We start from the raw sequence: 14,955 nt of genomic DNA on the forward strand, positions 1-14,955 counted from the left end.
CCCCACAGCGAGGTCATATACCTGTAGGTCAAGTACAGAGAGCCTGAAGAACTACACCAACCAGGAAGCAATGCAGAAACAGAATCCTGAATCAATACTCAGTCATAGTCATTAATTATTGTACCCATGTAAAAAGATCCTTAATTCTGAAGCAACTTGTGCCTAAGGAAAAGGAGTGGAAGAGATTGTTATGTCCCTGTGGGCAGCAGCTGTTGGGGATCATGATATAGGGAAGAGATGGAGAGCATGCGAGACACTGAATCTCAAACAGTCTGAAATTCAGGAGCAGTGATGATACCCAAGGAGAGGAGAAGATGGACTTAAGGGCAATAAATTATTTTAGAAGCATGTAACAAGCTGATTTTGCCCCATCTTCATATCAGCTGGGGCATCCGATATGAAAGGAAATGTCTGCAATGAAGAAAAAGTGGAAGGGTGTCAGGCCATGGAAAAATCTCTTCACGGATTCATTACTTCCATGTTGGAATTCAGGAAGAGAGGAATGTAATATCAAACCAGCTCACATTCTACAACTCCTAAACTGGCTTTTTAAAAATAACAGAAATCGTATCTGTTCTCTCCTTTTATAAATAGTCTCATATTATACAAAAATTTACATATAGTTCTGGATCAAATACTGTGGTCAGAACCTCAAGCAGCTTCATATGATCAAAACTCCAGTCAAGTTCTTTCAAAGGAGAGTTCAGATTCCTCTCTGTACGTGTCTGTACTCGAGTGATTGCAGCATGAAAAACATCCAACCAGAAATAGCTGACGTTATGAAATAGCTGAAATAGAGGACAGTGACAACCAGCTTTGGAGTAGAATTCTAGTTGAAACACAATAAAACATCACCATCGTTGGAGAATTAATTGAAGTATGTCAGTCAATGTAAACATGAAACATAATACCAGATTACAGGTATTCTTCCAAAGAAAATTACTTCAGAGAGTTCCTGGTTTCAGACTTGCTCAGTCTGAGCTCTGTCTCTGGCAGCCTTCTGTCAGATGTACATAAGATATGTATGGACATATGAGGCTCACGTGCTTCAAACCCTGATTAAAAGATACTGGGAAGCAGGAATGTTTGCTGAATGGCTAATCAACACTCAAGGTTGTATTAAGTTTACAACCCCTCCACCCTCCCCACTCCCAGTCCTTCCAGTCTGCCCCACAAAACATCTGGGAGTACAATTGCTGAGATACTGATACTTGAAACAAGTAAATTGCAGAAAGAATCCAATGGTTCTAAACATCTCCTGTGAGCAGGGAAAGGTAAACAGCATTTGAACAGGCAGCAGCCTGCCAGCTAATAAACAGCCCATTACTTTGCATCTCATAAATCTCCATGAAGTTCATTTATTCCCTTCTGAGAATGAGTAACTAATGTGAAGCCTCTTTTTGCCAGTTATTGTAGCACTACACAATGCAATTTAGATGTGGAAGCTGCTATTAATAGCAGCGAACAAGCTACTAATTGGATGGTTATGTAATGGCATTGTTATAAAACCTTGTTTGGGTTTGACACCTTCTGTTTTCTAAAAACAACACTAAAAACCCCAAGCAGATCCATGGTTAGCAGTACATAACATGAAACAAAGACTAAATAATTACCAAATTCAAATTACCAATTCAAAACTCAAATAGGATTAAAAAGAAAGAAAAACAATTTATTTATCTGAATTCTGGTAGAAATGAGCTGGAAGTGAATCATTCAACTGATCTGCTGTTCAAAGGGAGAGTTGAAAGTAACTTTCTTTAATACCTGCTCTGCAAATACTGACAAGGGATTCAAAGTAGCCTGTTGCTGCGACTTGTGAAATTGCAGAAAGGTTTTTTTTTAATTTAAAAATGGGCTTTGAATGAGATCTAGTATTTACAGAATATAGTTTAAGGAAAAAGAACGAGCAGAAAATATTTCTGTGACACACACTGATAGAAATCACTTACTAGTATTTGGTGTGGATCTCTCCTTTTGTAAACAACAATACAGATTTACCTATAGAGTTTGACGTTTGTAAAGTAACTTTTTTTCTTTTTTTTTTTAAAAAAAAGGAAGAGAGAGAGAAACAAATGGGGATGACATTTTGTTCGGTGCCATATAGAAGGAGAGAAAATTGCTCTCTATTAGGAGAAAGGCTTTTATCCAGGGTGGCCCTTTGCAGTGCCTCCATTCTCGGTTGTTCTGAAGGCCAGAGCATCACTAATGTACAGCACTGGGAACTTCTGCTGATGAAACCCAGCTACTGTCCTGTACCTGTGAGGTTGTTTCCCTTTTGATACATCAAACGCAACAGCACACAGAGCCTATAAGAAAAAGAAACCCTCCAAAAGTTTGTAGTTATATGTATGTAAGAATATTTAGAGATTAAAATTCTTGGTCAACACTGTACAGCTCTAATGATTCTTGGTTTAATCTCTGACCGTGTAATTACCTCTCAGCATGCAGGGTGCCAGCAATTGTTATTCGATACGTGTTACCTGAAAGGAGGTTGTAGCATAGAGGGGGTTGGTCTCTTCTCCCAAGTAGCAAGTGATAGGACAAGAGGAAATGGCCTCAAGTTGCACCAGGGGAGGTTCAAATTGGGTATTAGGAAAAAATTATTCACAGAAAGGGTTGTGTAGCACTAGAACAGGCTGCCCAGGGGAGTGGGGGAGGTTTTTAAAAGACATTTAGATGAGGTTCTTAGGCACATGGTTTAGTGGTAGAGTTAGGTTAGGTCATGGTTGGACTCGATGATCCTGAGGGTCTCTTCCAACTGAAATGATTCTATGATCCTTTCATTGCTGAGGTAAATCAAGGCTGTCTCTCCAGAGCTACTTCCTTAATGAAGCAGCCCAGGATTCTCACACAGGCAACCTAACAAACACTTCAGATGCCTGTCTGCAAACACACATCCTCATGTTTGTGCGGAGAAATCCATGAAGTTGCTTCCCATTGAGTCACCTCTTAAACTTCAGGAAGCTGTGGGAGCGCTCCGAGCGGCGTGGGAGGAAAGCAGGGTGTGGTGGCAGCATCATGAAGCACGTAAAGGAATTCAGCCCCTGAAATGGACAGTGGGTACAGGAGCATGCACCGTCCTGCAGCCAGACACGGCCTCCACATACACAGATGTACACATGCCATCACACGGATTGCCTCAGTCATCTGCAGCAGTTTTGCAACTGGTAGGATATTTTGGTTTATGCTCCTTTTTATTGCTTTTAATCTGGCAACAGATACCATACTCAAACATGCTGACTCCATGCTATTTTTCATTCCTTGTCATTTTACATTATCTGCGTGATGATTTATCCAGCACAATATGTTAGGAAGGGTTTATATCAATATAGGAAAACTCTGCTTCAATTCCTTCATTGTTAAAGCACCAGTCAAAGGGCCTAGAGACATTTGATGCACAATGTCCCAGCACTACAGTAATTACAGCTAGCGTGTCTAAAAAGCAGTGACAACTTAGGATTCAGAAACTGTTGAAAGGAACAAGACATTATAGAAACCAAACAGGAATTTGGGTGGTCCAGATGTCTTCTATATTAATTCAGTTAATGATCAAGAATTAGCATCTCTTATCCATTATATGTCTCTCTGAGTGTATGTATATATATTTCCAGACTATTAACTTCATTAGAATATTTTGGGACCACAATATGGCAAATAATACCAGAAGCTTCTCCTAAAATAAAGTATCAGCATGTTTTCCCACTCCCACGCATCAGATGAAATAAGTTCTCACTTAAATGCACATTTTCACTGATAGTGTAGTCTGTGTTGTTACTGCTCTTTTGTAATTTCACTTGCGTGAGAAGGAAGAGGTTTGCAGCAGCTCCGCCAAGTAGTAATGGTATTTCATATTTCTGTTGTGGTAATACTAAAGTGTTCCAAGAGGATACAAACTTACTTTGTCACCCGTTTCACCATAGGACAGGAGTTCATCACGCCTACAAACTTAATTCACAATCCTGTGATTTCTCAGTTCTCGATTATCCTGAATTTATACTGGTACAAATTTATGCTTTAACAATACTTCAAAGAAATTAAAATACTTTCTAAATCTTTAAATGCTCTTTATACTTTAAACACCTGGAAATATTCTGAAGTTACCTTTAAATTATGATTAACTAGGGGAAATTTTTTCCTGTGTCTGATATCACTATTTTTTTCCTCTGTAATAGTGTTTTTTCCACCCTTTGCATTGCCCACCTTTCTGCAAGTGACCTGCAGTGACAGTACATCAAGCTACAACTGCTCTCCATATATACTGCTCATCACTCTTTGTCCCAGGGTATGACAACCCAAGCTTTCTTGTGGGTGAGTGCATAGAATTGTTGTCTGTCTATTGTTTATTAACATCTGTCACCATTTCCTGCTGGGTTTATATACTTCATTTAATGTGTTGGTTATATTTTAACTAATTTCTGGCATTTTATGCTGCCGGTCAAAATTCACAAGAAAAAAGAGAAGTGAGAACTAGAACCTCTGGACCCAGTAATTTCCAAAGATAATTTTGCAGTCAGACTGTTTATTTGCATGGAGAAGCAGATTGTTTGTTTGTGACACCCCTTTGATGCTATTTTGGGAACCCAGCTTACAGTGTGTTAAAAACCCAAAATGTTCCTAGGCCTTCTGGTCTTGTTGTTCAAAGGACAAAACATTTAGCAAGGTGGTGATTAAGGCTACAACAGAAAAGCCTTCCAGGTTGATTAAGCTATTTGGGTGCTCTTTTCTCCTTTGTGGTACTTAGCTGTGGAAGGTGGAATCACAGGGGAAAAATATGAACTGAAGGAAAGTTGGTTTTCCAATGGAGAAACCGAGAAGCTACTTCTCAGCAGGATATTATCCAGGAAACACCTTTTTTTTTGTTTTACTCTGGATTTTACCAGGTCTTTTTTATGAAAAAACTCCAAACAAACAAACAAACCAACCAAAACAAACCACACACACACCAAAAAACCCAAAAACTATCATTGCACTTCTGGAACTGCACGTAACCAGTTCTATGAGGTGTGGTAAAATGCATTACAAACAATTTGAAAAACAAACCAACCAATGAAACAAAATAAAGAGAACAACAACAGGCAGAAAAGAATGCATTAATTCTGGCAATTAAAGTGTTAAATTGGTATTTACAGACAAAATGACTAGTAAAGGTACACCTAAAGCATAAGTGAAAACATTGCATATATCTAATCATTATTTGGGGTGTGAATCACCCTATATTTCATAATAATTACTAGAAAAATATTTACTTAAGCCAAAGCTTAGATACCATTAAGGAGATTAATCTAATTCAGCAGGTTTCTATGCCCTGTATTGGCCATCAATTTTACTTGAAATAAAAGTAGCACATCCATCATGTTTCACAGTTCCAAGAGAAAAACTAGTGCTGCAAGTGTGAAAAATTCCATCTGGTTATTTATACAAGTTATTTGGTGCTAATACATGGAAAGGAAGATAGGGCTGTAAAGCTGATAAGGATCCAGGCCGAGTTCAGTTTCCTTCTTGTAACACAGTATTGAATTTGCTGATTTTTCCCCTCGTCTTGGAAAAGCTCTCATTTGGTCAAATGTCTCACTGTGAAATTTCTCCCTTCGTTTCAAGCAAGGGGATTGGGAAGGGCTTGGCTGGTGAAGACACTTGCCCTTAACTGACCCAAACGCTTTGCACTTTATATCTGAAGTGGATGCAGGCAGTAAAGTCTCAAAGAACTGATGGGATCATCTTTAATTTGCTCAATAAACAGAGAACAGTAAAGATCTTTACAGTAGCCTTTTGTGCCATAAAAGCAGGGAGAACAAAGATCATGTTACGTATAACTGATACGCAGCAATCACATCCACAGCTGTGCCCTTATCAAGATCTTTCCCGCTACAACAATAGATGTTCTGTGGAGCTCCAGATAACACAGTAAAGGAAGTGTTGGGAAATGCTGGCACTCTTGTAAATAGTTAAAACAAACATGCAAAGAAGGAAAAACAGGTCTCTTGTATTACCAATTTCCATTTTGCGAAGTAACTCCACTTGGAAAGGAAACCAAAACTTCCCTTATTCAAATAGTTTTGTTCCAGTGAGCTGATTCAGACAACGTGCACTTAATTCAAGTAGTCATTTTTACTTGATGTTTTTTGGCCAGTAAAGAAGAATATATTTGTTGCTCTGAGTGTTCTAAAATGTGCTGCATATAATACATAAAGACTTAAGAAATGGCATTCTGATAAAGGTAAAATAGTCTACAGACAGTTGTACATACCTTTTTTCTTATTTCCTTTCATTTTTCTCTCACCATTAGCACTCCCTGCTGTCTAGATCACTAAACCAGTTACTATATTTCTCCTCTACTTATATTTAGAGCCTCCACAAGTCTTACATCTGTGTATTTCTCAAAAGTCAGCCTTCTTCATAGTCAACACTGTCTCAACATTAGCCCATGTACTAGTTCTTTCACTATCTTCCCTTTTCTGACCAAATCTTTTCTCCCCTTTTGAGTTCCATCTGTCCAAATGATTGCCATAAAAGTATTTCAATTTTCTCACCATTCTGAGAATGTTCTCATACTTCTAAAATCTCAACAGTGACTTATTTCTCCCATAAAATTCAAACTTATCTATTTTCGAAGCTTTGATTAATTCCATTACTTTTTGGTTTTGACCTCACCTCTTCTTGGAAAGCCTTTTAGTCTCCAGTGTTGCGAATGCTGCTGTAGGGGAAGCATGGGACATTATTAATATCCTCCTCTAAGTTTCTCGATCAACAGGATGTTCTGCATCTAAAATGCATTGTAGATTAAATTACTTTGAGTCACCTCCCCCATTTGTTTTTGGAAATGCCTGAATATATTTACAAAACAATCACAAAAAAACATTGAGAATGAAGATTCAGCATGACTTAAATGCCTTTTAATTTCTACCAAATGAAGGGATATCTTGAACTTTTATATCCTTGACTTCAGTTAGACCAGACTAGGGTTTGCTTCTTGTTGTGATAACTGGCAATAATTTCCAGCAAGCTTTTGGGTGACAAAGGAATAACTGAAGGACATCATATTACTACCATTCCTTTTCACTGGCTCTTCCTGTTCCAGTTTTTATCAGAGCTGTGCTGCTGGATTCATAAGACCAGCACATAGTCACAGTAAGTTTGGAGCATTTTGGAGTTTTCTGCAATCTCTGATGCTTTTATGTAGCTTGCTTAATGCAAGGGGAGCAGAGCAGACAAGTGAATGCAGACTCCTGTGTTTTCTACTTCATTTGCAGACCTGTGAGCTTCTGTGGAGTATGTCAGCCCAGATCGTAGTTAATTCATAATCTTGATGATATTGAGGTTGTCATAGCCACCTTTTCCAGATGTGTATATTTCTCTTGAATTTATATGACAAGAGAACATTAAAATCAGCCCTCTTACCATGCCAGAGAAACACATGTATTTCTCTGAGTCTGTCACTACTGAACCAAAAGTAACAAACCCCTGGGAAGGCTGGAAGGAGATACGCTGATCCTTTCTGAGTCATCGGGTCACATGGGGCACAAGGCTGGCGCTGAAACTTCCAGAAACATTTGGAAAGCATCCATAGAAATCAATCAAACAAAAAAACCCTCAAAGAGAGGTAAGAGGAACCTACAGGAGCCCATCAGAGCCAGCACTCATTCGTCAGCTGGTCCATGTGCCACTGTTCCTACACGTGAAATGAGCATTGTCAGCAACAAATCTATACCCTTACACACACAAGATTTCATGAGCAATTTTCCAAAGGTAACTTGATTTTCTGGAGTCTGATCAGTTTTGTTGTTTCTTTTCCTTTCCTTGGAAGGAGCTTTGTCAACCTGATGGTTGATTCTTCTGAGTGGGAGATCTCTTTTCCTACTCCTCCTCAAATAAAAGTAGAGAGGAATTTAATGAGGTCTGGTTCTACATAAGTTTGAGATAAATTTGTAACAGTTATGTCTCCTCATCTCATCTGTGTTTCAGACCAGAGCAATTTTTTGTTAATGTGGGCAGCTCTGACCAAAGAAAGTATTAAAGTCATTAAATGTAAACTATGTTAGGCAGTTGATAGGGAGGAAAATACAGATCATGTTAGTGGCATCTTGGAATCATTCAATTTTAATTCTTGAAATTAATATCAAAGATATTTTTCCTGTATGGAAAATTTTCATAATCTCTTTTTTTTGTGCTTATCTCTTCCTCACAAACTGCAACATAACTGTGCATATGTGTGTGCACATCCCTATATGTAGTTACTGACAGCATTTGGGATATCAGCTCCTGGATATTGTGTGAAGCAAATGCAACTATGTAAGCAGTTTACAGCCTAGTGAAGTCTTAAAGAATTCGGTCGGGGGGCTTTTGTGGCTCTAGTGCCCAGAAGAGAAGCGCACTCTGGAAAAATCTTCTCTGTTTTCCTCTGCAAAGTGGCTTTTGAGGTTCAGCAGTAATCTTGGCAGCCTGTAAGCTAGCCTGGTTGCTTGAGAGTATTTACAACAGCTCAACTAGTCCGAGATGCTCTCTGCACCACGTCCACCAGGTGATCTACTGAAAACAAAGGAAAGAATCCCATTAATTTTAGTAGCTGTTGGGGTAAGTCCTTATTCAACTTGGAAGGGAAGGGTGATTTGCCTACAGATAAACACAACTGATGATGAAACGATTAATAATCCAGCTAGCCAACGGCTCAATTGTGGGAAAGAGAAGTATCCCTTTCCCCTTTTAGAAATATATTGTAACTATGTAGTAATGCTCCAAATGTTACTGTTTATAATGCCTTTATTGAAACATTCTGGACACTTTCTATAAATCCCTGGTCATTTCCCAGTTAGGTCTGAGTATTCAGATGTTATTGCTTAAGAACGATGGCGTTGCTGACTTTGTCACTGGATCTGAATTAATGAATTTGGCGTCTCATTGACATGCTCTCAGTCATTAAGTGCATAAAATAACAAGATGCATGCTGTTCTGTTCTTCCTTCTCGCCTTCTAGTCCTTGCTCCATTGCCTAATTAATTCACAGCATGAAGTGTCTTTTTAAAAATAATATCTGCCATTCTAATCAATGTCATGCCAGTCAGTGGCAAAAAGTATAATTCTTAGAGTGCTGCTGACTTTGCTACTTGCTTGTAAGAAGAGCTGGGTAAATAATGTAATATTTTGTTTGCTAGGAATTCATAAAAAATTACTGAGCTCAAAATTGAATTGCATTAAAAAGAAATCACTCTCTTCAAAAGTATTATTTTAAAGAAACATTCTTAATTAAAAATACCTTCAAATAAAAAAGAAGAAAAACCTATTATTTAAAGTTCTGAGGTGAAACTTGTATCTTACTAAAGCATTTGTTTCCTTTCCAATGCAAACAAATTAAAACATCTCGGTTTTGCTAAGCCTGTATTTTTGTCCTTGCCAGATACACATGCACCAAAAAAAAACACAAACCAAAAAAGATTTAAAAATATATAAAAATCCACATTAATTCTTCACCTAGTTCTCTCTGTAGTGCTTCTGGAGGTAGGAGTTAAATGGCCAGCAACCTCTCCTAGTCTGTCAGGAGTAATGCTTTTTTAGGCCAGAGAGAAGTCTTGGTCTCCTGCATACCAAGAGCATGACAGAATCACTGAGCTATCAAATCAGTTATTCTGCCAACATCTTTCTGGTTCACTGAAAAGCAAATTAATCCTACGTAAGAGTGCTCCAGCAGGAGAATAAGAGTGAACATACACACACACTGCCATAGTCAGGTAGTGAGATGCTTGCCAGGAGTGTAAATAATGGATAAACAATTAATTTTCTTTGGGGAACCTTCAAGGATCTACTTCTCGGAGTGCTTATGCACGCATGGTGGAACAACTGCAGCAAGGGACTGAGCAAGAAAGCTTCCCCATGGAAAGGAAACCAACCCTAGGGCAGGTTCCTCAGCAGCTCCACCTCAGCTCTTTAGGACTCACTGGAGACCCAGATGATCTGGGACTGGCATCCGGTATCTGGAGTCAGCACCCGGGGCTGTGGGTGAAAAGGTGTTTGGGAGGGAGTTGCTCCAACAGAAGACATTAGGACACGTGTTAGACCACCATCATCACTTGAAAATTACAGGCTACGATGAGGGAGTCTCTGACATGCCAGCCAGGTGATGTTACCACTGCCTCTGCCTCCCAAAAACTTTATTTAGGAAAGTCCAACAGCTCCAATGAAAAAACAAAAGAGAGATACAACATGTGGTGCAACAAATGATTCAGGACTGACCTGAAATTATTTAGGAAAGTCCAACAGCTCCAATGAAAAAACAAAAGAGAGATACAACATGTGGTGCAACAAATGATTCAGGACTGACCTGAAATCTGTTGCCTCCAGTTCAAGCTATTACAATGAACAGGAAACCCACATATTGCCTCCTTTGTGATTTCTCACTGTTGATGCTTTTTTTTTTTTCCTTCTGTTCTTACACCTTCCCTTGTTTCCACATACTTGATCTTTTCTCTGATTAACTTCTCTCCATTTTTCCTGCTATCTTCAGATACGCTTTCAATATGTTGTTAAGAAAGTGACTGCCAACTAATCCATAAATTTTAGCAGTTTGGATTGCATTTTAAATCAACAAGTTAGGGATATTTTATTGATCAAATTCCAGGTTTTCAGCTTTACTGCAAAAATGTACCTGTAACTGCTCCAGTGTTTTCAGTCAGTTGCCCCAAGGCCATAAGCGCTTTGCCACAAGAATACATGAAACCTTTGGAAAGACTAAGGATTTCTGTTCAAGACCATCTGGTTATAAAGTGAGGATTTATCTAAACCCCAAGATTACTCAGGCTTTCAGGCCATTTTCTGCCTAGACCTCTGCTGTAAATGGCTGCTGCATTTGTTCATGAACTAAATATACAATATTCCTAGCAGTGCCCATAATGAGAAGTTTACCCGAATGACCTTTTGAAAGCCCTCTGACTCCTTCAAAACATAAGCAAATTGAAAATCTGTATTTGCAAGATCAGAAATTAAATGAAAACCTCACTTTGGCAGTCTAAAAATAAAGCCATATAAAGCAACGACCTTGCTGAATAGCAAACTCTTAAAATAATAAAATTTTCTTTGCCACAATAAATGTTTCAAATTCTGAAGCTGAAAATATAATTCATTCCACCGAGCTGTAACATTTTGTTATTCAGTTTCTTACAACTTGAACTGCTTACTGCTCCATGAAAAAAAAAAAATCTGAAGAAGAGAAACACGCTCTGGGATATTTTTAAGCCTTTTTTTGTTCATTATTGAGATCTGACTTTCCATATCCACTAGAGCAACTACAGATTAAGTGCTTCTGTGGCCTTAATAGAAACTTGAAGCTCTAACCAGCTTTTAGAAGTTAACCTAGAAGGGCAGATCCTTGGCTGCCATTCTGGCTGCTTTGGTCTACTCCGAAAGAATTTGGGGAATTTATGGAGTACTTAAATGGCAGCTACAAATTACGTTTTTTTTTCAGCTCAAGAGTGAATTACATTAAAGAAAGGGTTGTTGTAATAAGAAAAAAGCAAAATGAAACAAAGAAAAGAACCACACCTGAAGTGTTTTCAGGCTATTAATCACTTCCCTAGTATCTCTCCTCATGGAAATTCTCCAAGTCCTATGATACTCATCTTGTAAACAACTATTTTCTTTCCTTAGCTCCTAGTAAAAAAATCGTACTTGATATTTCTGTGAGAACTCCTTGGCCTCTTCTTGGACTTTGTTTGTTTGTTTTCAGATTGTAAAATGGGAAACAAACAAACAAGCACAAACAAAATGAATTAAAACAAACAAACAAGCAAACACTGTTTGGATCACGCATCCTTATGTCATTAAAAAAATCAGCAAACATGTGAATTGAGTTTAATAATGTCTCCTGAACATTTTTTATTAATTAAATAATAAATGCATGGCACAGTACTGATATTTTGGCCAAATGCTTGTTGTCAGGATATACTCTGACATAGGACAGGGGAATATGTTTTTTAATGTCTATGTATGTACAGATAAGGAACCTGGCAGACATATCCCCATAAATACTCACAATCATCACACCACTCTGGGTTTCAGTACTGCTGAATGTGTTATTTATGCAGATATATACAAAATTATGCACAACTCGCATGTTATATTTTTGTTAGAGGGAACTAAAATATATACTTCCCTTCTGAATACTTTTTAATGCACTGATCTGAGAATAGATTCATTCTTGCTTCCATGTAAATTTGCTGCTCTAAATTGAAACATCCTCCAGTCTTTTCCTACTCGTGGTGCTGCACCAAACGTTCCCTTGGAGAGGAACTTAGAGAGTAAACGTTTTGTACTTGCTCGCAAGTTTCAAAGTCTTCCTTTGCTGCAGCCTTTATGCCATGAATTTCAGTGTATTTGTACCAGGGGCAGTGGCCTCACCCAGAGGAAAATTGCCCTAGTATATAGGTTTATGCATTCACATTGTACACACATCCGTGTTCACATATTGAATAAACGTTTAAAATGCTGTGCAGATGTTAATTTAACTCTTATCTCACCACCACTTAGTTTATCAGAAGAGAATAAAAGCAAAATGACTTGCTCAAAGCAAAGCAAATAATCATTGGCAAACCTGAGGCCACAAACAGGAGTGAAGTAAAACAACAACAACAACAATTTGGTGGTACATACACATTTGAAAAGCTTTTTAAAGTAAAAATGTCAAAGTTGGGAAATAGTGAGTTTTGCTTTTGAAAGTTGTTATAGTTCCAACAACTACCATTTCTTCATCTGGCATTATTTCCGCTTTAAATATTTTAGAAAATGAAATATTATGGGTAAACCAAATATCCACACCTTTTCCACTTCGACCACAAAATTCCAACACACAAACGCTTTATTTCAACAGCATTTTCAGTATTGCTCTCAGAAACATTAAAACAATTGCATCCCAAACACTTCAAAAATTAAAAATCACATTTGCAGTATCTTGCAGAATTATCTCTTGAATTTCAGTGCAGTTCGGAGGGCCTGGTAACGCTCATTTTGCGCTCATTCGGTGATGTGGTGGCACGCTCTCTGCCCTTATCTGGGACAGAAATTAGCCCAAGGTCACACAACCGACACAGCTGGTTACTACTGCGCTTTATCTCCATCACCGCACAAGCGCTGCCTGCGCGAGGGCTCCAGTCGCCCCGTCGGGCTGCGCAGGGAATATTGGGCACAACAGTTACTGTGACATGTGGCAGTGCCGGGCGGTGCGGGGCTCGGTGTGCGCGGGTCTCGGTGTGCGCGGCGCTCCCCGAGCTGCCCGCCGTTCTCCTCCCTGGGTCCCGCTGGGTCCCCTCACCGCGCGCGGTGCCGCCGCCGCCCCCCGCACAGCGCCCCCCGCGGTCCCGGGGCTGCCCGGTGCGGGCACGCGCTGCCGCCGCAGCCCCGCGCGCGGCCCCACGCGCGGCCCCGCGCACGCGCGGTCCCGCTGCCCTCCCGGTCCCGCTGCCCTCCCGCGCGCGGGGCAGGGCCACTCGTGACGCCACGGGCCGGAGCGCGCGCCGGCGGGCGGGGCGCCCCCGCCGCTCCCGGGCTCGCGCTTCCCGGCGGGTGCGGGCGCTGCGCGCGCACGCGAGCTCCGCCACCGCTTTCCCCCTCCGACCCCCCCCCCCCCGGCCCCTGCCGGGCGGTTTGTGACGTCAGCGGTCGCCGAGGAACGGGGCGCAGGTGCATCCGCTTCCTCCGGGCGGGAGGCAGCGGGCGCGCGCCCCTCCCGCCGCTGTTCTCGCTGCGGAGCGGGGGGGTCGGGCCGGGTCGGTCTCGTCTCTGCCCCGCTCCCGGTGCAGCGCAGGTGCCCGGCCACAGCGTGACAGTCCCCTCCGCACAGCGTCCCCGACGGGCGGGGCGGGCCGGAGGCAGAGCCGGCGGCGAGGCGGCAGCAGAGAGCCGCGACGGCGCGGCCGCGGGTCGCTAGGGGGAGGCACGGCACCGGGAGACGGGGCAGAGCCGCGGCGGCCGCGCTGGCTGGCAGGAGGCGCCGGGCCCGCTCGCCGCCAGGGGAGTGCGGAGGGAGGAGAGCAGAGGACGGACGCGCCCCCGACCCGGTTTTATTTTCCCTTTCGGCGTCACCTCCCCCGGCGGGCGGCGCGGGCTGGAGAGAGAAGAGACATTTATTTATTTATTTTCGTTAAGGGTGGGGAAGACCTGCGCGGGGAGGACGCGCCAGCTGGCGGAGAGGAGGGCACGGAGGCAGCGCCGTCACGGGAGGAGGCGGCGGCGGGGAGGAGAAGCCCGCGCGGAGGAGAAGCCGGCGCGGAGCTTTGCTTAACCTCGCCGCGCCTCGCCCGCCGCGCAGCCCCTCCGCCGCTACCGCCTCGCCGTCCGTGGCCGCCGGAGGCACCGGCGGCCGCCCGTCCTCATGATGGCCTCAACCGCCACCTGCACCCGGTTCACCGACGAGTACCAGCTCTTCGAGGAGCTCGGGAAGTAAGCACGGAGCCCGCCGGGCGCGCCCCGCCGTTGGGGACTGGGGAGCTGGGGCGGGAGGAAGGCAGCGGTGACACCGAGGGGTCGGTGCCGGGAGGGAGCCATGGCCGGGGGCCGCTTCACCGGTGCTGAAAGCCCGGCGGGGCGCCCCGCTGTCAGGGCCACCTGGGGCAGCGCCCTGGCCCCAGCCCTGCGCCCCCAGCCGGGCGGTATTAGCGGGTGCGGGATCGGGCTCCGCGCCCGCCCGCGCGTCCCCGCGGGTGCGTCCGGCCCCGGGGCGGCGGCAGACTCCAGGCGGGCGGCGCGGGGCTGCCCCCGGCCTCCCGACGCGGGAGGCGCCGGAGCTGCGTTATGGCCATTTTTTATTGTTATTATCATTATTGTTCTCGCTGTAGCGGGTGGGGCTGGGGGGTCGGTCGGTGACCGGCGGCCGTTGGGGGCTCACGCGCGCCGCTAACGGCCGGCGCGCGGGGTGGGGCGCGGCGCCCCCCGGCGGCGGGGCGGGAGGCGACGCGAAGCCGCGGCCGGCGATTCT

The 14,955-nt window shown here is 43.0% G+C and overlaps 1 protein-coding gene across 32 annotated transcripts in view; it reads left to right on the forward strand.

Moving 5' to 3' along the window:
- The first annotated feature begins 13,947 nt into the window (after nt 1-13,947).
- Nucleotides 13,948-14,955, forward strand: part of CAMK2D (calcium/calmodulin dependent protein kinase II delta) — a 160,297-nt gene continuing 159,289 nt past the window's right edge. For 9 of the 32 annotated variants that reach the window (XM_065062245.1, XM_065062255.1, XM_065062251.1 and 6 more), the window contains exon 1: nt 13,948-14,420. In XM_065062245.1, coding sequence (XP_064918317.1) covers nt 14,353-14,420 — 68 coding nt within the window. In that variant the 5' untranslated portion in view covers nt 13,948-14,352. The remainder of the gene's footprint in view (nt 14,421-14,955) is intronic. The other 23 variants (XM_065062266.1, XM_065062261.1, XM_065062258.1 and 20 more) reach the window with 14 other exon arrangements.

Source organism: Columba livia, chromosome 4 (genome assembly GCF_036013475.1).
Source record: "Columba livia isolate bColLiv1 breed racing homer chromosome 4, bColLiv1.pat.W.v2, whole genome shotgun sequence".
NCBI lineage: Eukaryota > Metazoa > Chordata > Aves > Columbiformes > Columbidae > Columba > Columba livia.